Here is a 27932-nt window from a genome sequence, read left to right as displayed (position 1 = left end):
ATTTTTGGCATGAAATATAAACTCAATAAGGAAAATGCAAACATATAGAGAAACTCAGTAAAGAAGACATTAGCAAGAGTAATAGGAAGTTAGATTAACATGCTCATGATTATGCAAAATCAGTACCCTTCAGACATTTTGAATGTACAAATACACGTAATTTAACATAGAAAAGATGCAAGAGACAAAAAAACTTAAACATGGTCACCTTTTATTTTAAAATATAAAAGTTATTAAAAATACAGTTTGGGGCATTTCAACTACACGATTGGTGGAGGGGTTGGTGTTTGTTCAGTCCTGGGGGTTTCCAGAGCAGAGAACTATTAAAAAATGAAGTCCACTGCTCAGTTTGTTTGCTTTTGGGTCCCACAACATTATTTTTAAGGTAGGTTTTTCAAATTCTATTTTACTTCACAGTGATATTAATGATGCTGACATCTTCATATGGTTTGTCAGTTTTGGGATTTACTTTCACATTTGAGATTCTCTGAACAACTTCCATTCCTTTAGTTACTCGTCCAAACACACTGTGCTTGTTATCCAGCCAAGGCTGTTTAGGGGGTGGAACGAAAAGAGGAAGCAGAATTTTTGTTAAAATATAAAGCATTCTGTAGGTTAAATAGTAGGACAGAAAGATTTAGTGCTAGAATACGTGAACGCAAATGCAATTGTAGATTAAGATTATTAAATTTTAAGCTTTACACTTTAAAGTGTATTCACTGTTAATTATTCTAACAAGTATACAGTGAAAGCATATAAAAGTGTCTGTTACACTGTTCAACAACTCTGAATCTAGTTATCTCAATTTGTTTATACCTAAGCATTAAAAAATATCTTGCAAGGCAAAAATGCTACCTATTCAGTCATTTTAATTCATAGACCTTCAATGATGAAAAAATAACTTTTTTAAATGGAATATGTTTGCATAAATTCCATTCCAACCTATTTATATATGAAAACTAATGCTTTCACATGCTTGAAACTCAGTTGTGACAATATAATCTACTTTTACCACCACTGGAAAATGGGTAAAGTTCATATTTGTGAGCAATTAAGAATTAGGTCTTATGTTAATAACATTTCCCTGCATACCACTACAGCTACCTTAACATCAGCTATTAAATTGTTTATAAATGCCCCTAAAACAGTTCTAAAATGGCAAGTCTCTAAAATAGTAAAATGATGGTGCATATGCAGATTGCTTCTAAGGACATCCATAGGCTACAGCATTTTGAAGGTTTTTGTTTTGTTAAAGATTAACATACCAAAGTTTCCTACTTCTAGTATATAGTGAACTAAGTCACACAAAAATGAAAGTATTAATGGAGATATTTTGGGGCCAAATCTTGACCCTCTGTGCAAAGCCAGAATACAACAGGCCATAGGAGTAGTAGTATCTATACCTGCTAAATCTTCACAACCCATGCAAAAGTTTTGCCAGTCTTAGTGAGAGGGATATTTTTTAATAAACAAAAATTAAATTCAGATGTTAACAGCAGACGATGTAACTCCTGTTTATATAAAATTCCATCGTCTACAATAAGTTTTAAAATTTAACATGTGCCTTTTACTGTGTCTAAAGCCTTTCATAATCACAAGTTTAATCACTCCTTCTAAAGGACATTTTTCAGTTAAACTTAAGCGATGTGCTTTTGTCACATCATTAACTACATAAAATTAGCTGGACAATGGCATCCTCCTTTTTCACTACAGAACTGGCACAACTGCTTCTTTACATAGTACTATCATGGTTGATCTTCAAATCAGACCTTAAACTGGGTTTTAAAGATTACTTACAGTTGGTACCACTGTTATGAAGAACTGGGAACCATTGGTGTTTGATCCTGCATTAGCCATACTAAGTGTGTAGGGTCTGTCATGTCGTAAAGTTGAATGAAACTCATCTTCAAATTCTCCTCCCCAGATGCTTTCACCTCCCATTCCTGTACCAGTTGGATCACCAGTTTGAATCATAAAACCCTGCATAGGAATTAAACATACCATCACATTTTGCTATAGAACATACAAATCTGCAAGGCTGTGTAATTCAAGACAAGATTTGTTTTTAAAAACTGACAGACTTTTATATAAGATATGCAAGTGTTAGAATAAAATCCAGAGTGCCCCAAATAAGGTTGTTGTTTTTTTTTAAAAAATGATGGCCAGCTCATCATCAGAGTAAGATCCTCTAACATATCCTGTGGGTGAGATAACATATGAGCCTGTAGGGGTTATGTCCCTTTAATTCTGTACCTTCTGCAAAAGTGTTCCGTTTTATCAACTTGTTTTTCTATCCCATACATCAGAAGTTTAAAGCTTTACAAGCTGTCCATTCCTGCAGAAAGCACAGACCTACCTAACCCCTATGCGCCTGCTTTGAATTCTAAGTCATGTCATATCAGCCTGTTGCACGCCAGAGCTAGTGGAAAGGGATGAGCATCTGGCATGCCTCTTGGCTTTTCACTTGTGCAGTCTGGCCCCTTTGTATTTTTTTTTCTTTGCTTTTCTTTTATCCTTGGGAAGGAGGGTTGTTTTTTTTGTTTTGTTTTTGTTTGTTCCCAACTAGAGATCGATCCCTCTCCCTAGCTCGTGTTGTCTTCTTGCACTTTTTCTGCAGGGAGGAATCTAGCACCTGTTTCTCATTGTCCAATTCAGCTGGAAAGTAAACACAATGGAACATCCCAGAGGAAGCCCAGATTCTTTTCTGGGGAGGAAGTGTCAGCAAGAATGCCAGACTCCTTGCTAAGGGACTATTACTTGATAGCTTTTCTCCAGAGGACAAGGGCTGGGGAAGTTTAGAATGTTCCCTCAAAGAACTCCTAATGGTTGAAGACAGACTTCCCTGCTATATTTCAAATGGCAAAGAGCTCTAACCTGCCCTTGCAAAGGGTCTCAAGCTGGTGGGGGGATGACACAGAGATGTCCAGACTTTCAGCTTGTGCTAACAAGCTGTCCAGAATCCGAACCTATTCTCCAGGTAGAGCAAGGATTCGAGTGCTGGGAGCAATTGTGGCAGAGCTTCCGTTTTGTATCTCCTGAGTGTGCTTCCTCATAGTCAAAGCTCCTCTTAGCCTTCAGTTTGCTCTTTAGGGCCAACTCCACCATGCCAGAAATGAAGGGGAGAAGGTCTGGGGTGGTCACATTCAGGGAATAATCCCTAAAAATATTTCATCCTTTACAAGAAAAATGGATGAGCAACCTTGGAGCCTTCATGGACAAGTCAGAGCTTCTGTATTTGCAGGAAAAGTGATTCAGCCCAAGTGATTTCAACTAGGGAAAGGATCAGGATCAAGAAAAAAAAAAGTTTCTCTTGCAAAATCTTCTTGGTACATCCTAGTTCACAGAAGATCTCAGAATGTGTCATCACAAATATCAGTAGTCTCATTGCAACTTACTTCTACTGATGTTGCATAGTAATGCACTCTGCAATATCTTCAGTGAACTAAGCACAACCAAGACTTTGCAGAGGGTTTGTTTGCTTGCTTGTTTTGTTTTTGTCCTGGATAGCAAGGGCATTCAGTATAGTAAGGTAGAACCTCAGAGTTACGAACACCTTGAAAATGGAGGTTGTTTGTAACTCTAAACAAAACGCTATGGTGGTTGTTTCAAAAGTTTATAACTGAACATTGACTTAATACAGGTTTGAAACTTTACTATGCAGAAGAAAAATGCTGCTTTCCCTTTACTTTTTTAGCAGTTTATGTTTAACACAGGACTGTACTGTTTTTGCTTCTTTTTTTTTTTGGTCTGCTGCTGCCTGATTTCGTGCTTCTGATTCCAAATGAGGTGTGTGGTTAACTGGTCAGTTCGTAACTCAGGTTCTACTGTAATCTGCGCTTAACTCAACATTTCAGTTTTCAGGTTTGCTCTGCAGTTTACCAGCAGGACTACTACTTTTAAACTGAACCATAACCTTACTAAATCATAACATTCTTCAAAATCTAACAGTACCCTGTAAAGGCTGAAGGTCTCTATGAAACAATTGCAAAAAAAAAAAACAATTTAACTGATTTAAATATAATAATTCACCATACTTAAATATAACAAAAAAGCAATATAAATGACGAATTCAGACAGAACTGGCACAAATGTCTTATGCTCTGTATTTTGTGTCATACAAACCAACAGGAAAAGCATTAGTCTTTTGTAAATTACCTTGATAATACGGTGAAATGTGTGCCCATTGTAGTAACCATTCCTGCTGTGTACACAGAAATTCTCCACTGTTTTGGGGCACCTGCAGTTGCATAACAAATTTAAGGCAAGATTAAATAATACTTATTTTTACTGCAGTAGTGCCCTAGGGGCTCCGCCTGAGATCGGGGACCCATTGTACTGGGCACTACACAAAAAACACATAATAAGACAGACCCTGCCCCCAAAGAATGCATAAGCTTAACAGGTAACCGACAAAAAGCAGGAGGCATAGATGGGTGCAATGACTTGCCCGGGGTCACACAGCTGGTCAACAGCAGGGCCATAAAAAAAGCCAGTTCTCCCAAGTCTAGTGCCCTAACCACTAGACAATATTTCCTCCCCATAGTTCCACTTACATACTGGAGATAAAATTACAAAGTATTAACAAGTATAAAGTGGAACCAATGTTCACAACAGCAGTAGTATGCAACTCACAAGCAGAAAAATAAATTAACATCCCTTTACCAAGGTAATTCTATCAAACAATGGCCTGCAGCATGAATGGGTATACCAAGTGATGTGTTCAATACCATCTAATGGAAGTAAGGAATTTGAGGATTAAATGCTTTAGTGCTAAAGGAAACTTCTAGATCAGCACAGAGCCACACAGTTCTTTACCCCTTCTTTAAAACTGAAACTGCTGATTGTCAACATACAAATACTGTTTGGATCACAGAGGGACTAGATTGTACATTACTGCTAACAGAATAAAGAACCTTTCACCATCATGGCTTGAATTTGACAGAGACAAAATTGTTACCAGAGTTACAGAACAATGTAACAACATTACACTTAATCTACACAAAAACTTTGTTGTAAAGCAGTTAGGGTTGCTTTACACATACAAACATACCTGACTCAGATCCACAAAAACATGAAAATGAAAAGTTATGCCACTTAGCCATACATACCTGGCTTATCCACCCAGAGGCACACAAAATACCATTTATCACAAATGCTGTATATGACAAACCATGCATTCCAAACCTTAACTCTGTCCTCTTCAACAAACCCTTTTACAAAACTACATACTCTTAAGTACTATTAGTTGTGGACATTTGTTGTAGTAGTGCGTTGTATAGGGACAGGGTGGGTCGGTGAAGGAAGTGATGGAAGGCTAGCATTATTGGGGGCAGAGTGAAGGTTGTGGTGCACAGTGCTGTATGGCAGTTGTGATAATGGTAAGGCACGTATGTGTCTGTGGGTGGAGAAGCATAGAGTATGTGCTGTTGAGTGGTTTTACTTTTCATGTCCATGCATTTGTGAAACCGTCAGGGCTGCTACACATACAACAAACCCTAAGTGCTTCACAACAAAAAGTTTTTGTATATTAATTTCCTAGGGATTTTTAATGCTTAAGTGGGCTTGGAAAGTTGAGAAGGAGCAGACGCTGGGGTACAGAAGTACAGATGTGAACAGAAGATTTTATTCATCAACAGTTGTACACAGAACCCTTCTCAGTTGTGTGCCAGCAGTTGAACATAAATGGCATAAAGTTCATGCCTAGTTGCACGTAAAACTTTCTCCATTGTAGGATACAATTTTGACGGAGAAGGTAGCTCTCATGAGAGGTTTCAGGTTTGCAATGGCACAAAATTTATGCATAAAGCAATTTCTTTCGGAGTTGCAGGATGCATCATCCTCTGGTTTAGAAAGCTGTTGGCAGATCTGTTGCTGCCACCCACATGTTCTATTCTCCTTTCCCCTAGACTGCATGAAATAGCACAGCTCTGCTATCTCTGCAGTAACACATAACTTGCACAAAACAGTGCTGTATCACACCAGCATCTGGGGCAGAATCAGAAAAAGAACAAAAGGTAAAAAGAGCAAATCCATAAATCAGAAAACGAAAAATAAAACAAGAACACAGAAGAAAGGAAAAGAAGATAAGGAAAAATAGCAGGTGAGATTTGACAACTTAGTCAGACATGATACAAGCAGACTTGGGGATTTACAGTTTCTAAGGAATACTCCAACAACAACAACAAACTGTTGAGAACCACTGCCCTTGCTACTGCTTTAAGCTATTTTTTGCCCTAGTGTGCTTGCTAACATCCCAGCAGCTTAATTTATATAATTAATTAGGCAAATATGCAAGCAATAATATTATATAATAAGATGGGGAGCAGGGGAAATCAAATTTTAAGCAGTCCTTCTGCCCCGGTAATCGACAACAAACAGCCTCAAAGAAAGGAACAATAAAAGCAAAACTATTTTTAAAAAGGTACCAAATACATACTCAACAGGGAAAAGCTTGACATGAATATCTCCCATGCTTGTGTGGATAATGGCACTATCAGAAACCCTTTTGGGGCCTTCAGCTTGAGTGGCTGCCATGACCTCTTCCTTAGATGGTTTCTCATTAAATACATCTCTGTCAGAATCTGCAGTCTTTGTATCTTCTGGTTCACGTTTAGTAAACTGAAGAACAAAAGACAAAGGTTGCTACCTTTATTTTTTCTTATTTAGATACCATATAAAGCTAAAAATCAGTGAGAAAGATCATATTATAAAAGTCTATCTTCCTGCATTTCAGTATGTGTGAAATAAAGACTCTGACAGTCCTTCCACCTGCAGATTAAAGGTCACAATTTCCAGTCCAGATATAAACTGGTTAGTTTATAAGCTGACCCCTCCAAGATAGATAAGTAAAAATGGAAAATGTTTATGACCCATTCATAAGCCGACCCTATAATTCAGGGGTTGGCAAACTTTGGCTCCCGGGCCATCAGGATAAGCCGCTGGCGGGCCGAGACGGTTTGTTTACCTCGAGTGTCCGCAGGCAGGGAGGTAAACCTAAGTAAACAAAGTGTCCCGGCCCGCCAGCGGCTTACCCTGACGGGCCGGGACAGCAACTGATGGAGAAATTTGGGGGGGGGGGGTCAGGGGAGTAACCCCTGTGACCACTCCCCACATGACCCCACCCCTAGTCCAGGACCTCCCCATTCTCCCCATTCCATCCCTTCCCATCTTAGCTGGGGCGGGCCAGGGGAGGATGTCTCTGGCCTGGCTGGAGCTGCTCCGGCAGGCTGGGTGGCGCGGCCGCAGAGTGCTCCGGCGTGGCGGGCGGCATGGCCGCAGCATGCCAGTCCCGGAGCTGCAGCTGCTTTGGAGGCTGGGGGGAGAACAGCATGCCCAGAAGTGGAGAGACTATGGCCCCGCCTCTTCCCTGCTGGCTCTGCTGCCTCTCCTTGCCCCCTCTGTAGGGGGGGAGGTTGTCTCACCTCTCCCCTTCTCTATACCCGTTCATAAGCCGACCCCCTTCTCTGATGCTTCCCTTTTTTAACTACAAAAATTTGGCTTATGAACGAGTATATACGGTAGTCTTTTGTGATCTCTCTCCCCTAGACCTCTCGCCTGCCTTTAACATTGTTTTATTTAAAAGGGAAGAATGTAAAGTTTGTACAGGTAAAGTACACTCATTCTCAGGCAATGCTCCTTGTGCTAGGATCAGACAGAGTTGGAAGTCTCTCTTGATTTCATTACACGGGTATAGTAAGTACTCTTATTCTGTCTTTATACTAATATAATTCTATAGAAAGACATTGATTAATTCAAAGAGCCGTTCCCCTCCACAGCAATATGATCCCTAGACTAGTCCTCAAAAGGCAGAAGAAAAAACTAGTTAGAGAAAACACACAATAAAGGTCAAACAGTAGAGGAGTGTCAGCATACAGCACCAAGTGAGTACATTATAAAGTTTCAGATGGCAATTACAGTCACTGAAATACACTATATTTTCTGTATGTTTGATAAATACAAAGGTCCCAAATCCTGTCAAACTTTTCTTCCTGGTCTGTACTTTTGCAAGTTGTGTGTTCAGTTCTATAATTGCCTTCTGATAGTTTAGAGTACGCACACTTGGTGCTGTATGGTAACAATCAAGGTTAAGCACAAATACTAGTTAAGCAAATGACAGTCAGGCTTCTGCAACAAATGTCTGTTACTTGTCTATACAGTGCTTAGCACAAATGAGCCCTGATCCTTCATTGGGGTTCCCAGGCACTATAGAGTAATTACATAGCTATATATAAATATAGCTTCAAAAGAAATCCTAACTACCAAACACAGGAACTAAAACTTTACTAAGATATAAAGGAGTCCAAGATTCACAATTTCTTGACCAACTCAGTAAAAACTGAAGGATCATAAAGCTACTCTCAGATAAATCCAAGCTAAAAATTCTGAAATATTGTTGTAAATTAAGGAGTCTTGTCTGGGAAAGTTGTCACTACCAAAATTCTTCAAGTCCAAAAGCACTAAAAAGTCTGTGAGAAGACGTTTAAAAAACAAACGCACAAAATAGACTAATCCAAGATAGAAATTATTCAAACAGAAACCATACATACCATGTAAAACCTGTTCTTTTTGAAAGATGTGCAGACTATTGTTGGATCTGCCTGGATATTCTGGAGAACAGGGTTTTCAGATGCTTTCATCTCTATAGTGGTTGCAGCACGATGTTTCTTTGCTACACCTTGGAACAAAGCCAGTTGCATCACCCTGATATTTTCCTGTTTGCCTAAGATACGAACACACCTATAGTACATGGTGTTTAAAAACAAAAAAAGGAAAAAGTCTGACTACTGTTAAACTTTCATGTTATACAGTCTCTCCCCTCCAGCCATAACTAGACTCTTAGCAGAATTCAAGAAACACTGCTCCTCATCTTATCAAATATATATATATATATATATATATATGGAGAGAGGAGAGAGAAAGAGAGGGGGACGGGGCAGGAGGGAATGCTATTACAAGCTTATTTACAATGCTTTCCCTTTTCAAAACTGTTACAAAAAACTTACTACTCAGCCTTTCCTACCCTAAAAATCCCCAAACCATTGATCCTCATTTATTCTAACGTGCAGAATTATAAACAAAACGGTCATTAACTTTCCATTAGTGTATCTGATTGTATTTACTATTAGCCAGAAAAGGACTGCCTGTGCAAAATACTTATTCCAAGGATTTTTATGCATATCTTCTCTCATTTTACCAAGTTTTAAGCCATAAAATTCAATATTTGGCATACAAACAGTTCATTTTCAACCTAATTTAACAACTGTCCCCCCCCACCCCCCCGAAGAAATAGAAAGATCTATTAACATGCAAAATTTTAAATGGAACAAGAATATTAAAAAATTGGCTGAAATGAGACTTTTTGAGACTAACTATTATATGTAGGTGCATAAACACAGTTGGAATAAGACTTACCGATTAGTTTCTACATTTATGACCTTAATACCCAGCATTGTTCCATAGAGCACAAAGTGTCCAGTTTCATCAAAAATTATGTTAATTAACCTGACTGCATCCACCTTCTCCAACTCACGCTCAACAGCCATACGTCGGCCAAACTCCATGTCTGGCAGCTGTTGTCTCATCTGTTGCAGCTCAGTAAACATCTACAGAAACAAGACAATCAATCACCAACGGTATGAACGTACAGTAATGCTGTGATCTAGCAAAGCATTGAAACACACACTTAACTTTCACTTCAGTAGGATTACTCAACTACTCACAAAATTAAATAAATGTTTGAGTGAATCATTCAAGTATTTCCTTTTGCTAAAGCAGGAACTGAAATATACACAATTAGAATTATTTTTCTTTTGACTATCAAAACACGAGCTGTAGTTAGCATCCAAGACCCTGGGCAAATTAAAAAAAGTATGTTTGATCTAACAAAGCTATCTTTAAGAAGATTTTTTCCCTTACATTTTTCTCCTGATTTTGATTAAAGCAGACATTTTTTTCAAATGCTTTCTAGCAAATGGGCAGTCTAGCTGCACAAAAATTACAAAATTTCCTAAATGAAAAACAGCAATTAAATTTCAAAGTATATTCAGCACAGATTAAAGAAGTTAGATACCATAGAAATATAAGATTAAAAGATGCTAATATAGAAAAAAACTCCTTTGTAAGATAAAGTAAGTAATAAAACCCATCTTTATAGAAACTGGTGATAAAGTAGATAAAGGTACTGGTGAGTAAATTAATATGCAAAAAAAGAATAGAAGTCAGAATATAGAAGCAAAATTAAACTCACACTCAGGGATTCATCAAAGACTCTCATAAGCTTCCCAGTCAAGAACCTGAAAATTCTAACTTTTCTATCGGAACCAATAGTGGCCATTTTCTTGCCATCCGGTGAGAAACATATACTGGATGGGTAAGCTTTACATTTAGCAAATTCATATAAATCAGTGTCTGTTTTATACTCCCAGTTCACATTTTTGGGGAATTTATATTCATGAGGAGGCCCAGTCCAGTATTCAATCATTCCAGACTTGTCAGAAGACACTACTACTTTGTAGGTGGGGTTCAGCCGTATCTGAGTAAGAGGGGATGTATGGAGTTTATCAAAAACATGAAGTGGCTGGTTATTTCCTCGACCATCGTATATGAATATCTTTCCTGTGCTCTTCTCAGAAGATGCAACAGAAGATATGGCATCTCCAGGGCAGTATATCCATTCACACTGGCCAGGGTAGTAGCTGGAACAGAAAGTAGAGGAAAAAAACAAAAACAAAATAAGCAGGCCTTGATTTACCTAGATAGATATGCATAACAATTTGCTAAACAGACAAGGTGGGTGTTGTAATATTTTTTATAGGACTAATAAAAGATATTACCTCACCCACCTTGTGTGTCTAATATTCTAGGATCAAAATGGCTATAACAATACTGCAAATAACACTTGGCTACACATTCGTCTAAGGGCTAGATTTCTGTTCAGTATTATTTTCGATATTACAGATAAAGAGAGATCAATAATTTGATAGTCCAGGACATATGTAGCAAGTTACCTCCTCAATTTTTTGAAGTCAACTGAACTATCAATTTGAAATCAAATGGCAGAGGCAATTTTGGGGTAGAATTATTATTTACTGCTTTGATAATATGTGGTCTATGAAAATTCAGTGGTGTATTACCAAAGGAATGTGCCAGTTACCTAATCTCTGCTTTTCCACAATGCTTCACAAAGTAGTTGTGCCAGGAAGTTAGGGTACAGAAGGTAGGTGGGGAAAATAGGGATGTGATCCACTACAATATCTGGTGTGGAAATCTATTACTACTAAACTTTCATGACAATGGCATTTCTTCTCTGTCCTGAAATTGACAATTTAAAGTCAGATTTTGGTGCAAATGAAAACAAAGGCACTTTTGCCATCAAATTCAACAGGAGCAGGATCGGGTCCTGCAATAAATCACCAGAACTTTATTACAAAGTGATTAATAAAAAGATCAATAGATTATAAATTGCAATAAACCACCAGGACCAAATTATATTGATCAAGAATTCTGAAGGAATTTAAAATGAAATGGTTTAGCTGCTAGCAAAGATATGTACTCTAATTAAAATGAACCAGAGGATTGAAGAATAGCCAACGTTATGCTTATCTTTTAAAAGGATGCTAACAGAGACCCTGGGAATCATAGACCAATGAGCCTTATTTCAGTATCAGATAAGCTAGTTCAAACAATACTAAAGCTAGAATTATGAAAAACAAAAACTAACATTACGTAATACAAAGAACCAGTACAGCCTCCGGGGGAAAACTATGCTATCTAGAATTCTTCGACAACTCAACTATCAAATCCCTAAGAATTGGTAGATAAAATTATTTTGGACTTGCAAAATACTTTTGGTAAAGATCTTCAAAAAAGACGCTATTAAGGAAATTAAGTAGTTGTGGCATGAAAGGCAAAGTTCTGTCATGGATTAAAAACTGGTTAAGAGGCAGAAAACAAGAGAACAGCTGTCACAATGGCAGTACAGAGACCAGACTGTGATTGGCTCTCCAGTTAAAAACAGTAGCTCCTACCCTAACTGGGTTGATTTAAAAACTGGTTGTAAGTGCACTGTTAAATATTAAAGTAAGTAGAAACGGTAAGGTAAACTGAGAATTGGATTAAAAAAAAAAAATAAAACAATCAGCCCTAATAGAAACACTATGTTAATTTCACTATGTTAATATCGCAGTAATAGGTGTGGTACAAAATGCCTATGTTGCTATGATACTTTCAGAATGAGAAATACTAAAGACCTGACAAGAACTTTCTGTGGGCTATAGAACTCTCGTTTTTTCATTGTTTTTGCTCTCTTATCATGAGATATGACTAACATCATGTATCTTGTCATATGCTACATGACATATCCTTGAATGTCAGGTGCATGTCATACTGAAAAATATGAAAACTTTGTTGCACACTTTTTACAGCAGGAGATTAAAGCCACATATAGTACAATTCTACATATATCAGGAAATCTCTAAACTGCTGGGCACATTTCTAATAGCACACACTCCCTTAACTTAGTTAAATGAAGGCTGATTGAATAAGAGTGAATTAAACTAAATTCTGTTTGATCATTTTAAGTTAAAAAAATTTTTTTTTCAAAGTACTCAAAACACTTACAATCACCAAAAATGTTTTTACAGAATGACATGACTTACCCAAGTTTCAGCATGTTGATCATATCAAAGTTCACTACATCAAACACCTTCATTGCTTTGTCATCCCCAACAGAACAGAATAATGCCCCTTCTGAACTAACTGCAATACTCTCAATGACCCCTGTTACAATAAACCCAATATAATATTAAAACATGGAAAAGACAGATACTCTTCATGCTTTGTTTTCAAAGTTATATTTACCACTTTGAAGGATTATTCAATTATCATTCTGTACTACAGCTTTAAAATACAGATACTATATACAACAATTGCAGGCTCTAAAATGTTGTTCTCAGATCTGAACAACATTTTAGAGCCTGCAATTGTTGTATATACTATCTGTATTTTAAAGCTGTAGTATAGAATAATAATAAAAAAAGAGTTCTACATTGCACTGTTCATGTCTGCATTGTCTTGGAGTAGTTAGCCACTGTACAGAGAATTAGTGACCCAACTTATTTTTGTAATTGGTCCACTAATCCCACTTAAGAAAATAATGTGCTTTTTTTGGCTCAGAAAGGATCAAATTTTGTACGTGTAAACATACTTGTTGAAGTCAATGGTAGCAATTAAACTTTTGGAAGGACTCTAAAGGATTTTTTTTTTTAAAGCTGATTGGTACATCTAATTAAAAATAGCAATTTACAAGTTTTACTGTTACCATGAACAATCAGTATCATCAAGTTCTAAAAATGAAGCATAGAAAATTATAAAATAAATTGTTAAGAATCCTGTAAACAATACACCTAACAAACATTAAAGTTTATTTCCACAGTAACTCCTAATCCCTCAGAATCCTACTGCATAATGGAGTAGGACCAGATTCTCCAGCTTTGGAGAACACCTGATGAAACAAATATTTAACTACTACTAGATATTGGAAATATAGAACATAGATAGTAGAGTTGAAGAAAAATTGTGTTCTAATAAAAACAGATCAAATACAATATGATTTCTTACCTAAATGGCTACGAAAATGTTTAACAAATTCAATCCCTTCTTCTACTTTCTTCCAGAATTTGACATGTCCATCATGGCTGGCAGTTATGATAAAATCTGTCCTGCAATGATAAGCGTATCAATTGAAACATAACATTAAGAACTAGAGAGTGGAAGGGAAGAATCAATAATGGTGTACAAGATCAGTTTACTAGTACAGCATAGCTATTGAGATGGATATGCATTTTTTTCCTTTTTCCTCACTCAGAAAAGTACAACATGAATATATAATGTATTTGCAACTAGTGGGTAACAGCTAGTATCAAGGCCTTACATATTAGTACAATATTCTTTATATCTTACTGTAAACAATCTTGAGTCTGTCAGTGTGCAGTAGCAGTTCAATCTCAGTATTAATCATTAAAAAGCAAGATATTACCTTCCCACACTGTGACTTGATTTGTAAAGAGACTACACCAACTTAAACAACACACTTCAGTCATTTTTTTTCATGCTAATATTGTTAGAAGTAACATGCAATTATAAGAGGTTAGAGATTTTTTTCTGTCTCTGCAGTTGTTTACTTTTTGATGCATTTGATGTATAGCTTCTCCTGCTTGTGTAATTATTTCACATAGCAATAGGGATGAAAAAAAGTAATTTAAGAATAGGAAAATGGGATTTTAAATCCACAAAACTAAGCAAGGGGTTACACGGTACTACTTTTAAATTGACGAGATTTCAAATGTATCTCTCTTTAACCAAACCAAATCTATTTGAAGTAGCTCTGAAGAATTTAAAATCCCACCTCCAAAATCATCAAGTTCCATTAGGAAAGTTTCTATTAAAAAAAAACTTCCTATCATATACACATAAAAGTTTTGGGACTGCAAGACACTGTGAAAAAGAAAAGACTCACTTAGTACACACTACATGTGTAATGACATCTCTGTGCATGTAACTGCGTTCATACATTGAAGCACTCGGAAGATTTTCAAGGTAGACATGTTCAAATTCAAGGACTGAACAAAATAAGAGAAAAGCAGAAATTATTTCCTTTTAATAAATATTATATTCCATCTTCTGCTCTCTATTATTATTTACACTTGGATTAGTTTACCTGCATTAGTTTTAGTCAAAAAGGTAAGATATCAGGGCATCATGCTAACATTATGAATGAGATTTCTACCACTATTTTTTGAACCTGGATCTCCCAACTGCTGGCATGCTAGAAACAGCTAATCTCTCATTTCATTAATATTTAAATAAGCACACCGTTTTAAATAATTACACCTGTTTTCTGAAATGATAAAACAATATTAATGCCAAAGGCCCAAAGTCTGTCCCTACATGCATTTTCTCCCTCCCTCTGCCCCACCGCTAATTAAGTTAACTTGAGCATCGAAGGTCAGAATTTGGCCTTATGCAAATACTTCTTTAAAGTGTATTATTTCTCATATAAAGGAAAACTTTCACAAAGAAGACTTGAAAACAGAGTATCTATAGAAAAAATCCTTTTGTTAGAGAATAACTATAATTTTCAGAATTTTGGGGACATGTGTTTAGAATCAATACATCTCAGGTTGAGGTGTCATAATTTATTCCAAGAAGAGAGATAATTAGTCATGACCCAAGGCTTAAGGATTTATGCCCCTTCTAAACATTGTTTTTCTTTTAATCCTTACCAGTATTGTGTTATTCTCTGGAACACACACAACTTTGCAAGATTCAAAATAGATTGGACATTATATGGATAATAAGAACATTCAGTCACATACTGGTAAGGATTAAAAGAAAAACAATGTTTAGAAGGGGCATAGATCCTTAAGTCTTGGGTCATTCCGTTTGCTACAGTCATGGACATCATTATCCTCTGTTTGATATGTTAATTGAAAACAAAGTCCACTTATATAGGTATCTGAAGTTACTGCTTCTTATTTTAATTGAACATATTCTTGTTTTTTTCCCTCTCAAGAAAGTATCATCTAGGGACAGTACAGCAAAAATAACTAATATTAGAAAAGATGGTCTATAACTACAGTCATGAAAGAACTCATAAAACAAACAAATCTTCAATCTTCTGTTACAAGATGACAATATCTGAACAATAAGAAATGTGTTTACTGACAGGACAGATGTAATCACTGCTACTTTTGAGCACTCAAAAACATGTCAGGTACCTCACAAAAGTTGTAATAACATTGTACCTGTCCTGAAGAGTTTGTAGTGTAAGTTTGACATGACAAAAATGTGTGATTCATAAACAGACTAAAGGGAAAGGAGAGAAAAATGTGACAATGATATCACACAATTATTGAATCGGACAAATATATTTCTTGAAAGTTCCTTGGTTTTTTTTAATCATCTTTCTCCTTCCATTTTTGGTGGTTTTCATTAAGCAACTAAATCAGCGTCATCATTTGTGTGTCACTATTTAAGATCTAACAATTGCATCTCTACCCATTTCATTAACAGACTGCAAAATGAATCTGATTCTTTATGGTCCAACTCCTTAAATGACAACCATGACTATTTGTCTAGCTGGAGGCTACTGCACTCATTGCTATCTAATTTAGTAGGCCTGTGTGCGGATGAAGAGTCAATCCCATGTTTGTATTATGGCAGAATCCACGATGGAGATGTCAATCACGCAACTCTGTTAAAATTGTAGCAACAAAATAACAAGCAGCTGATTGCCAGTAGTTGTCTATTTTTGAGATTTTAAGCTTTGTAAAGAATCTGTTCATGCAGGTGTTCTCCAAGAAGTATGTCTGTTGCTTTACCCTAGCCTTACAAATAAAATGTGATCTTCCTTGTAGTGAAGTTAAGCTTTTCCTTTTGGGTGGAGTAGTAATTAATCTTCATAAGTGAAAGCATTTCAAACTGTAGGCCTCAGTTGTGCATGCTTAACTTCCATACTGTGAATATCAGGGTTACTCGTGGCAGTAAAGTTAAGATTGTGCCTGTTTGCACAATCAAAGCCATAGTGAGTGACATCTTGAAGCATCTGTTCCTATAACCCTCTTTCTTAAGGCCAAGAGAAGCCTGTGAAATTTAGAACAAGGAAAAGTTTCAAGTTCTTGTGCTGTGCAACCTTCAAAACAAGTCAGAGAATGCAGCATCTTAAATATTTGCCTTTGTTGCATTAATGAAGGAGGAACCACGCTTTGACAAAACGCATATCCACGTACTGCTCTTAGCCAATTCTACACCTAAGACAACAGACTTTACAGCACTGGCATGAAAATTCACCAGCTGGGACACAGCGTTTTCCCGATCACCTTTTATAACAACAAAACAAAGGTATTTTTGTTACTATTCAAGAGGAGGAGGAGGAGGAGCTACTTATTATGGGCACATGGGATCGCGCACGAGGCTGGATCACAGCCACGTTGGGGACAGTTTTGATTCTGTTCCCTCAAAAATGCCAGCAGTGCAAGGGTTTACCATCGCTCCGGCACCGCACTCCAACACCCTTCCCGACCGGAGCCTGTGTCCCAGCGCCCGCCCAGACTCCCAGCCCGGACCGCCCCGCTCCCCCGTGTCCCAGACCAGGGCGCGGCTCCCCGCGTTACCTCTCCTCTTTTTGGCCTGCGCAGCCTCCCCCGGGAGGGGCCCGACCCAGCGCTCCTCTTCCTCTGGTTCCTCGTCTCCATCCCCAGCTACGGCGTCCGCCGCTGCCTCCTCGAGCTTCCGCCTCTTGCGCTCCGAGTCGGCGGAGGCCATGTTAGTGTACGTCACACCCCTGCGACACGCCCCGCTCGGGCGCCCGACAGTGAGGGCGGCAGCGCTTCTCGCCGTCAGCCGGACACAACCAGTGAGAGCGCAGCGCGCGCAGATTGAGGCGCGTCGGAACCCGCTCAGGTCGCCGTGAGGACTGGAGGACGCTGGAGCTCGCCATGGTAACGGGCTGTTTCCCCCCATCCTTAGGACCCCGCCCCGAGTGTCTGCGCCTCAGTTGCCCCGGGCCGCGCAGGCTGCGTGGAGTCCCCGTTAACTCCCCCAAAGGCCGCAGGCGGGGGCTATGCCGAGGGGGCCGCTCTCTGGGAGACCAGCCCTGATGTGGGAGTGGGACTTGCTGCTCCCAGGCTGTCTGTTTCCGTCGCCATGGGTGTCCCCTCCCCACCGCCCTGCCTCGCCTGGGCTAATGCCCTGCTGGGGCTGCCGCCCGGGTGCCGCTCTCTGTCTCCCCTTTCGTCACCCCTCACCCCAGCACCTCATGCGGTGTGTAAACGCACCACTGAAGTTCAGCAGTACGGGGGAAGGGGCAAAGGACTCGGGCTTGCTCTTATGTCCATGCAAAGCAAAGGAGGCCTTGGTTTTTACAGGTTCAGTCCAGCCTCCCCACAGTAAGTTGCATAAGCATTAAGACAGGTTTCAGAGTAGCAGCCGTGTTAGTCTGTATCCGCAAAAATAACAGGAGTACTTGTGGCACCTTAGAGACTAACAAATTTATTAGAGCATAAGCTTTCGTGGGCTACAACCCACTTCTTCGGATGCATATAGAGTGAACCATATATTGAGGAGATATATACACACACATACAGAGAGCATGAACAGGTGGGAGTTGTCTTACCAACTCTGAGAGGCCAATTAAGTAAGAGGAAAAAAACTTTTGAAGTGATAATCAAGATGGCTCAGTACAGACAGTTTGATAAGAAGCAAGTGTGAAAATACTTACAAGGGGAGATAGATTCAATGTTTGTAATGGCTCAGCCATTCCCAATCCCTATTTAGCCCTGAGTTGATTGTGTCTAGTTTGCATATCAATTCCAGCTCAGCAGTCTCTCCTTGGAGTCTGTTTTTGAAGTGTTTCTGTTTTAAGATAGCCACCCGCAGGTCTGTCAAAGAATGGCCAGACAGGTTAAAGTGTTCTCCCACTGGTTTTTGAGTATTATGATTCCTGATGTCAGATTTGTGTCCATTAATTCTTTTGCGTAGAGACTGTCCGGTTTGGCCAATGTACATGGCAGAGGGGCATTGCTGGCACATGATGGCATATATCACATTGGTAGATGTGCAGGTGAACGAGCCACAGATGGTATGGCTGATGTGATTAGGCCCTATGATGGTGTCACTTGAATAGATATGTGGACAGAGTTGGCATCGGGCTTTGTTACAAGGATAGGTTCCTGGGTCAGTGTTTTTGTTCAGTGATGTGTGGTTGCTGGTGAGTATTTGCTTTAGGTTGGGGGGTTGTCTGTAAGCGAGGACAGGTCTGTCTCCCAAGATCTGTGAGAGTAAAGGATCATCTTTCAGGATAGGTTGTAGATCTCTGATGATGCGCTGGAGAGGTTTTAGTTGGGGGCTGAAGGTGACAGCTAGTGGTGTTCTGTTATTTTCTTTGTTGGCCCTGTCTTGTAGGAGGTGACTTCTGGGTACTCGTCTGGCTCTGTCAATCTGTTTTTTCACTTCAGCAGGTGGGTATTGTAGTTTTAAGAATGCTTGATAGAGATCTTGTAGGTGCTTGTCTCTATCTGAGGGATTGGAGCAAATGCGGTTATATCTTAGAGCTTGGCTGTAGACAATGGATCGTGTGGTGTGTCCTGGATGGAAGCTGGAGGCATGTAGGTAAGTGTAGCGGTCAGTAGGTTTCCGGTACAGGGTGGTATTTATGTGACCATCGCTTATTAGCACAGTAGTGTCCAGGAAATGGACCGCTTGTGTGGATTGATCTAGGCTGAGGTTGATGGTGGGATGGAAATTATTGAAATCATGGTGGAATTCCTCAAGGGCTTCTTTTCCATGGGTCCAGATGATGAAGATGTCATCAATGTAGCGCAAGTAGAGTAGGGGCGTTAGGGGACGAGAGCTAAGGAAGCGTTGTTCTAAGTCAGCCATAAAAATGTTGGCATACTGTGGGGCCATGCGGGTACCCATAGCAGTGCCGCTGACTTGAAGGTATATATTGTCCCCAAATGTGAAATAGTTGTGGGTGAGGACAAAGTCACAGAGTTCAGCCACCAGGTTAGCTGTGACATTATCGGGGATACTGTTCCTGATAGCTTGTAGTCCATCTGTGTGTGGAATATTGGTGTAGAGGGCTTCTACGTCCATAGTGGTCAGGATGGTGTTTTCTGGAAGATCACCGATGGATTCTAGTTTCCTCAGGAAGTCAGTAGTATCTCGAAGATAGCTAGGAGTGCTGGTAGCGTAGGGTCTGAGGAGAGAGTCCACATAACCAGACAAGCCTGATGTTAGGGTGCCAATGCCTGAGATGATGGGGCGTCCAGGATTTCCAGGTTTATGGATCTTGGGTAGCAAATAGAATGTCCCTGGTCGGGGTTCTAGGCATGTGTCTGTACAGATTTGTTCCTGTGCTTTGTCAGGGAGTTTTTTTAGCAGATGGTGTAGTTTCTTTAGGTAATCCTCAGTGGGATCAGAGGATAATGGCCTGTAGAATGTGGTGTTAGAGAGCTGTCTAGCAGCCTCTTGGTCATATTCCAATTTATTCATGATGACGACAGCACCTCCTTTGTCAGCCTTTTTGATAATGATGTCAGGGTTGTTTCTGAGGCTGTAGATGGCGTTGTGTTCAGCATGGCTGAGGTTATGGGGCAAGTGATGTTGCTTATCCACAATTTCAGCCTTTGCACGTTGACGGAAGCAATCTATGTAGAAATCCAGTCTGTTGTTTCGACCGTCCGGAGGAGTCCACGCAGAATCCTTTTGTTTGTAGTGCTGGTAGGGGGGATTCTGTGGGTTAGTATGCTGTTCAGAGGTATGTTGGAAATATTCTTTGAGTCGGAGACGTCGAAAGTAGGATTCTAGGTCACCGCAGAACTGTATCATGTTCGTGGGTCTGGAGGGACAAAAGGAGAGGCCCCGAGATAGGATAAGCATTAAGGTTTTCTATCTTGGACGGACAAAGGGTTTTTTTCATTTTCTTTTCATATGAGAGTTTTTTCCAGTCCTTGAATCATTCCCTATGCTCTTCTCTGACCTTCCTCTAGTTACACAATGGTGTTTTTGAGATGGGGTGATCAGTACTGCGTGCAGTATTCCATGGCAGTCACAGCATTGATTTATCTATTATAAAAATTTAGGTAGTCTTCTTATGCATTATAACATTTTGTTCTCTTTTTTTGGACTGAACTGAGCAGAGATTTTCATTGAACTTTCTCTAGTAACCCCCTGGTTAGATTAATATCGTTTATTGATGTACCCATAAGGTGAAAGAGTAGTTAAATTTTTCCATCCAATGTGCATAACTTTTTATTGTTACCGACCTATCTCTCTGACCCTGCCTCCCCCAGCCCTTCAGTGACAGCCCGCCCCGGGGGAACGGGGTTGGGAACTCACTGGCCACCTGTGGAATCCCAGTTTCCCTGTTCCCCAGCTGGGTGGGAGCAGGGGAGCTGTCCAGTGGAGCATCCTGGCAACCAAATGCTGCAGCCACCTCCACTGACGAGAGCCACCTCCGGTGCCGTGTACACGGTGGGCTGTCCAGAGTCCCTGAAGAGACTGCGTGGTGCAGGGTGCCGATCCCAGCTGCCAGCGCAAACACCAAGGCGGCAGATCTCACTGGCATTGGTAACAGCTATTCAGGAGCAACAACTGGGCGCTGCAGGGAGGGGCTGATATTTTGCCACTCCCCCCCAATCTCTGCCCATGCTTTGGAGGCTGTCATGGCAGCAAAAAAATCCGCTGGTGGCTGCATTTGAGAAATGCTGCTTTAGTTTATTGGCTTCACTAGAGGCAGATTTCTAAATTTTGCAGGATTTCTGTTTGGCTCAAGTAGTCTCTCGAACATTTCCATTTAACCTTGCCTTCCTGGTTTCCTTTTTGTTTAACGGTAATAACTTCCGAGATTCTATCCTAGCCACTTCTAGGGATTTTACTTGCTTTACTTTTAGCTTTAGAGCCATTTTGACTATCATTTTACTGAAATCTCCTTTTCCTGAGTTTTATTTTAAGTGTTTTTTTGTTACTCTACCTGCGTTTTTGATGTTGAAGAATGTAGGGTTGTTGGATTTTTTGCCAAATTTCCATACTGCCAAATGTATTTAGAGAAGAAGACTGAGAATTCCCTATTGCTCTGTAAGATTAGAGCAGATCTTAACCAAGGCAAACTATTTGCATTTCTCATTTAGTCTGTCTTAAGGTTGGTGTGGGTTTTTTTTTGTTTAATTATCATCATCATCTGTTGTTTTGGTCACAAGCTTTTCTGTGTTCAAACCTGCTACTTAAAAACCATATTAATACACAGGAGATTTGCATGTATGCATGCTAATAATTCTGAAGCTGTTTCCTTTACAGCACTGTAATAATCTGTATCTGGAATTTAACAAGACTATTAGGAGGTAACACTGGTTATCTTCTGTTTGTAGGAGAGGGTAGAAGCAGCTCCATGTCTCGATTTTTAATTGTTTGAAATCTGCAGTGTTCTACAACTAGTTTGGGAACGGTCTTGTATATTTAAAAAAAATGTTCCTGGTATTTCCTTTTAATTATTGTCACTGCTTTCTGACTGACATACTTCTCATACATAGTCTTCCCTTATGTTGGCATTCAGAGTAAGAATACAGAATTCTGAATCTGATTCAGGATATATGCTTGTATGAAGACAGTGAAACCCACCCCCTCAGTCCTGCAAGTTATTCAGTGTAGGTGGCCCCTATGTCCCTAAGGAGCCTAGTTGAAGCTAATGTGGTTCTGCAAGGATGTAGGGGTCTGCCTGCATGGAATACACAGAGGATCTAGGCCTAAATAGTTATTAAAGTAGTGTGGATATAGACTTGAACTGAATTAGCTGAGCCAAAAGGCTGTCATATGAAGCAGCACAGAAAGATTGTTAGCTTTGTCACAAGCCATATATTGTAAAAGAAATAGATATTACAAAACTTTAGTAGTCAATATCACTTATTTTTTGTGCTTTTGTTATAGGATAAACAAGATGAACTTTTAAAGGAGGTATGTACACTTCTGGTTCATTTATTAGGTTATTTGTTAAATTTAAGTAAATTGTTTGTGGCTGTTCTACATAAAGCTAAGTTTAAAGAAAATGTTCCTTGAAGATATTAGAGGCAATTTCTGTCAGGTAGTTCAGGTTAAAAACTTGAGATAGATTTATTATAGGAAATAATAATAATAATAGTAATGTTCTTATAAATCACAAGTTTAAAATTTATTACTTTAAACTCGTGTATATTTTTATGTTGCCATTGAATTTGTTTGCCGTTCCAAGGGGACTATAAATCTCACTATCTATGTTCACTAGTTTTTACTTATGAAATTATCTTTGTAGGGAAAACTAAATCCATTTTTTTTTTAAACCTGGTGTCCATTGAAGTATTTTAAAAAAGAACAGCAATTGTTTCTTACTGAGTAATCTCACTCCTGGATTTTAGACATTTTATAGCAGCATAATTATTTTGGTTTACCTACCTTTTTTATAAAGGGCAAAGTACATGTTTTCATTCATTAAAAAATGTAATGATTAGTCATATTTTCTGTCCTCAGCTTTCTTGTGAAGAAAGGAAGTATTAGTAATGCTTCCCATTTTACAAATGGGAAATTGAAGCACAGAGATTAAGGCCTTGATCCTTCAAACACTTACATAGATGAGTAACTTTATCTTTGTGTGTAGACCTGAGCTTATTGAGATTTTCCATGTGCACAAAGTTAGTTATGCATAGGAGTTAACAGGACTAGGCGTATGTGAAGTGCCCAAGGTCACACAGGATGTCAAACCGAGATCCGAGACTCAGGATATATCTGCACTACAAAATTAGGTTGATTTTATTTAAGTCGACATTGCGCCTCCGATTTAAGCAAGTTGATTTTGCATGTCCTCACTATGCTCTTTGTGTCGGCAGAGCACATTCTCACTAGCAGGGCTTGCATTGACTCATGGAGCGCTGCACTTTAGGTAGCTATCCCACAGTGCCTGGAGCCGAGTGGAATGTTGGGTTGGGCTTGCAATGCCTCATGGGACCAAAACATTTGTGCGGGTGGCTATGGAAACTTGGCATTAGCCTCCCATGTTGCACTTACCTAACTCTCTCCCTCCCTCCCTGAAATCAATGGCAAACAAACCAAGCCTTTTTTCCTAAGTCTGGGTTACCTGCGCAGATGCCATAGCACAGCAAGCATAGATCCTGCTCAACTGTACACTGTTGTTGTGAGCATTACAAACACCTCGCGCCTTATCCTGCAGTATTTGCTCAGCTGAGGCAGGAGCCACCAGTGGAACAATGTGATGCCACCCAAGCCCTGCTGGAAGCCATGGAGCGGAGCAATTTGCAAATGCTGGTGACAGTCACTCATCACCTTGACACGGTAGAGCGCTGCTTCTGGGCCCGGTAAACAAGCACTGACTGGTGGGACTGCATAGTTATGAATGTGTAAGGCCACTTTCATGGAACTGTGCGAAGAGCTTTCCCCAGCCTTCAAGCACAGCAAAATGAGAGCTGCTCTGACAGTTGAGAAGCGAGTGGCGATAACTGTGGACGCTTCCAACGCCAGACTGCTACCGGTCAGTGGGGAATCAATTTGGAGTGAGTAAATCTACCGTGGGGTCTGTTGTGATCCAAGTTTCCAGGGCAATCAATACACTTCTTCTAAGAAAGGTAATGACTCTGGGCAACATGCAGGACATAGCGGATGGTTTTGCCGCGATGGGATTCCCTAACTGTGTTGGGGCGATAGACGGAACGCATATCCCTATCTTGGCACCAGACCATCTTGCCAAAGAGGTACTTCTCAATGGTGTTGAAAGCGCTGGTAGATCACAGGGGTCGTTTCACCAACGAAACGATGGGATGGTCGGGAAAGATGTATGACGCATGCATCTTTAGAAACTCTGGTGTGTTCAGAAAGCTGCAAGCAGGAACTTTCTTTCCAGACTGCAAAATAACAATTGGTGATGTTGAAATGTCAGTTGTGATCCTGGGAGACCCAGCCTACTCCTTGCTCCCATGGCTTATTAAGCCGTACACAAGCAGCCTGGACAGCAGTAAGGAGCGGTTCAACCATAGGCTGAGCAAGTGCAGAATGGTGGTGGAATGTGCCTTTGGACGTTTAAAAGCCCGGTGGTGTAGTTTACTTACTAGGTTAGACCTCAGTGAAAGCAACATCCCATTGTTGCTGTGTGCTCCGTAATATCTGTGAAACAAAGGGAGAAAAGTTTCCGGTGGGGTAGAGAATTGAGGCAGATCGCCTGGCAGCCAATTTTGAGCAGCCAGACACCAGGGCAATAAGAAGGAGCACATTGAGGGACACTACGTCTCCGTGAGGCTTTGAAAACTAGTTTCATTTAATCAGTGACTCACAGTAATGTGACACTTATGTGTGTTGTTCCTTACCAAGATGTCCCCTTCATTGTATGTACTCCCCGGTAAACTACACCCCCGCTAACCACAGTGTGCTGAATAAATAAAGAGCCTTTTCTCCTCAATCCATTATTTTTTATTATGCTCACAAACACTGAGAGACAGCAAAGAAAAGTAAGATAACTTGGGGCAAAGGGGCTGATAACACGTGGATGGGGGAGGAGGGAGACAAGGACAGCTTGCTTACAATTGCATTGCAATAACAATCAAAGGTGTAGGAATGGGCGCCTTCTGGTCCTTGTACCCTCCCCTGGTGCAAGGGATACCGGACTCTCCCCCCACCCCCACCCTTCATCCTAGGACGCCTGGGAGAGGAAGATATGGAACTTGGCGACGATGGCAGCAGGTTCAGCATAGGCTGCGGTGGTTCTCTAGTGTACAGCTGCCTTGAACCTCAACCAGACGCCTCAACATGTCTGTCGGCTCCCTCATAAGCCGCACCATTTTGTCCTGCTTGTCACGCTCGTGTTCCCTTCATGCTCTCCTGTCCTCGCAGTCATTGTGCAGGCTGTCAGACATGGCAATCCTCCATGCGCTGAGCTCCGTCTTGTCATTCTCAGAGGCATGCATTAACTCATTGAATATGTCCTCCGGAGTCGTCTTTTTCCACCTTCTAATCTGGGAAAGTCTCTGTTCCGGTTTGGAGGACGCGTCTATGGACAAGGTTTCATCTGCAAAGAATACAAAGCACAAGGGTAGCATTGACAGTGCATACATTGTTTCTGGTGCAAGGTTAAATGTTTTTATAAAAGAAACACCCCTCAATGCACATCCCTGCAAGCCACAACGTAATCAGAACCGCTGGCTACTGCAAGAGTCGGTTTGCTGCTACAGCTATGGTGAGTGATGCCATGAGGCATGGGCGAGAGGTCTTATACTGGAGTTTTTTTTAAGACATCCTTGGGATCAATGGTTCCAACCTCAGCACAGCCCCCTTTCCCATAGCAACCTGGATGGTGCTTGAGGACAGGCACCAGTGTAAAGCCCCACAGATAGTTTGATTGTTACAAAAGCGGCATCGGGTTGGGGTGGAAGGGAGACAAACAGGAAGCGTCGTGATCCCTCCCCCCCTTCTTAAAATGCTGGCTGCAATACACGGTGATCCCTTCCAACCACAACCAGGGCTCGGGAAAGCGTGGTTGTGTGACACAGAATTCACCAAACGGGTGGATTACTTATTGAATCGCTTGCAGTTTAAGGGCTAGCATTTAAAACTTCCCCCCGTTTTCCCTAGGTGATCACATGCGATATCATTCTCCTGAGGGAAACAGAGGCAGAAAGGGAGCAGATGCTGCAAGCATCTGAGTACAGACCTGGTCCTTATGCTGCACTGCTGTGTGCCACAATGATGCCAGAAGAGTTAAATACTGGAGTGGCATGGGAAAGCGTCCTACCATGGTGAATGAAATAAGACAGCCCTTCTCAGAAATCTTCTGCAAAGGATTGCAGAGTAATTCCATGAAAGCTTCCTAGAGATCTCTGTGGAGGATTCCAGGGCCATCCCCGTGCACATAAACAGTCTTTTTTGGAGAGCACCCTCTGCATAACTGGAGTGGCCACCGATAACCACTATCCCAATTTTTTTATTCAGATTCAGCATTAAAAATAATATCATGTAACCCCCACAGTTTGATTGAAAATGTGTACTCACCAGAGGTGCATTCCACAGCATCATGCTCCACTGACAATTGGTCCTGTGAGGGGATGGGCTCCAGAGTTTAAAAAAAGTTCTTGGCTGTCAGGGAGAATGGATCCTCCGCTTGCCTGCCATGCATTCTCCTCTTCCTCTTCAACAATGTCCTCCTCGTTGTCGCCCAGGGCTCCTGGGAGGTATCCACAGAGCATTTTGGAGTAGTGATGGAGTCACTGCCAAGAATCGCATGCAGCTCCTCATAGAAGCAGCATGTCTGAGGCTCAGAACCAGAGCCGACTGTTTGCCTCCCTTGTCTTCTGGTACGCTTGCCGAAGCTCCTTTATTTTCACACGGCACTGCTGTGTGTTCCTGGTGTAGCCATTCTTCCCCATGCCCCGCACAATTTTGGCATAGATGTTAGCATTTCTTCTGCTGGATCGGAGCTCTGCCTGCACAGACTCTTCTCCCCACACTGCAATAATATCCACCACCTCCTGTTTGCTCCACACTGGAGCGCGTTTGCGGCCGTGAACATCCATGATCAGCTGTGCTGACGAGCTCTCTACGCCGATTAAACAGGAAATGAAAATTCAAAAGTTGCTGGGGCTTTAACAGGGGGATGGCTGTTTCCTGTGTACCTGGCAGAAGTGCAGTGGAGTTGAAAGTACTCTCCAGAGCGGTCACAGTGGAGCACTGTGGTACACCTCCTGGAGGCCAATTCATTCGAATTACATGGCACAGTGTCTACACTATCCCCATGTCGACACGTGGATGTCGACTTAAGCACTACGCCGCTCACAGCGGTAGAGTACAGAAGTTGACTTTACAAGCGCTTTAGGTCGGTGGAAGGGACTCGGTAGTGTAGACACATACATTATTAACTCGACCTAACGTGGCATATGTCAATCTAACTTTGTAGTGTAGACTAGGCCTCAGTCTAGTTCCATCCTTCCCCTCAACTCTGTTAGGCTGAAACAGTTCTGGCTTCATGTATTGCTGAACCAGACTAGCATAGTTCTCATCCTCTTGATTATTAGGGCATACATAACTATTACATTACTCTCTAGTATGGTGATTGTGTACTTTTGTAGTAATTATTGGCCCTGAAGATTATGTGGTGGCTATACTAAATGTTACCAAATGGTGAAATATGTAGATTTTATGGGAATCCAGAGTTCAAGTCATCCTGTGTTCTGTAATACTATGGCACTTGAAGGTTTGTGGTTATTTCAGTTCTGAGGAAGAAAAAAATACCTTTTTGTAGGTGTTCACCTGTTGTTACCATCTCATTGTTTCATTAATAAAGTCTCCCAACAGAGGACAAAGGAAAACATGAGGACAGATGACGTCAAGCACTTTGAAAAATGGGA

At 40.6% G+C, this 27932-nt stretch overlaps 2 protein-coding genes across 3 annotated transcripts in view; one reads left to right on the top strand and one right to left on the bottom strand.

The window, feature by feature from the left end:
* Positions 1-201: 201 nt before the first annotated feature.
* Positions 202-17331, bottom strand: PPWD1 (peptidylprolyl isomerase domain and WD repeat containing 1). The gene is made up of 11 exons (XM_065405986.1): positions 17172-17331; positions 14516-14618; positions 13618-13718; positions 12657-12777; positions 10247-10694; positions 9412-9602; positions 8547-8736; positions 6437-6618; positions 4156-4237; positions 1798-1980; positions 202-550 (listed from the first exon to the last, which is right to left on the bottom strand). Exons 1-11 carry the CDS (start codon positions 17320-17322, stop codon positions 407-409), a joined length of 1896 nt encoding a protein of 631 aa, XP_065262058.1. The 5' UTR covers positions 17323-17331; the 3' UTR covers positions 202-406.
* A 51-nt stretch (positions 17332-17382) lies between these two features.
* The window catches only part of CENPK (centromere protein K), a 51661-nt gene continuing 41111 nt past the window's right edge, over positions 17383-27932 (top strand). The window contains exons 1-2 of one of the 2 annotated variants that reach the window (XM_065405985.1): positions 17383-17498; positions 22483-22509. In XM_065405985.1, coding sequence (XP_065262057.1) covers positions 17496-17498; positions 22483-22509 — 30 coding nt within the window. In that variant the 5' untranslated portion in view covers positions 17383-17495. The remainder of the gene's footprint in view (positions 17499-22482; positions 22510-27932) is intronic. The other variant, XM_065405984.1, reaches the window with a different exon arrangement.

This window comes from Emys orbicularis, chromosome 6, assembly GCF_028017835.1.
Source record: "Emys orbicularis isolate rEmyOrb1 chromosome 6, rEmyOrb1.hap1, whole genome shotgun sequence".
NCBI lineage: Eukaryota > Metazoa > Chordata > Testudines > Emydidae > Emys > Emys orbicularis.
This window is presented reverse-complemented; position numbering and strand designations above follow the sequence as displayed.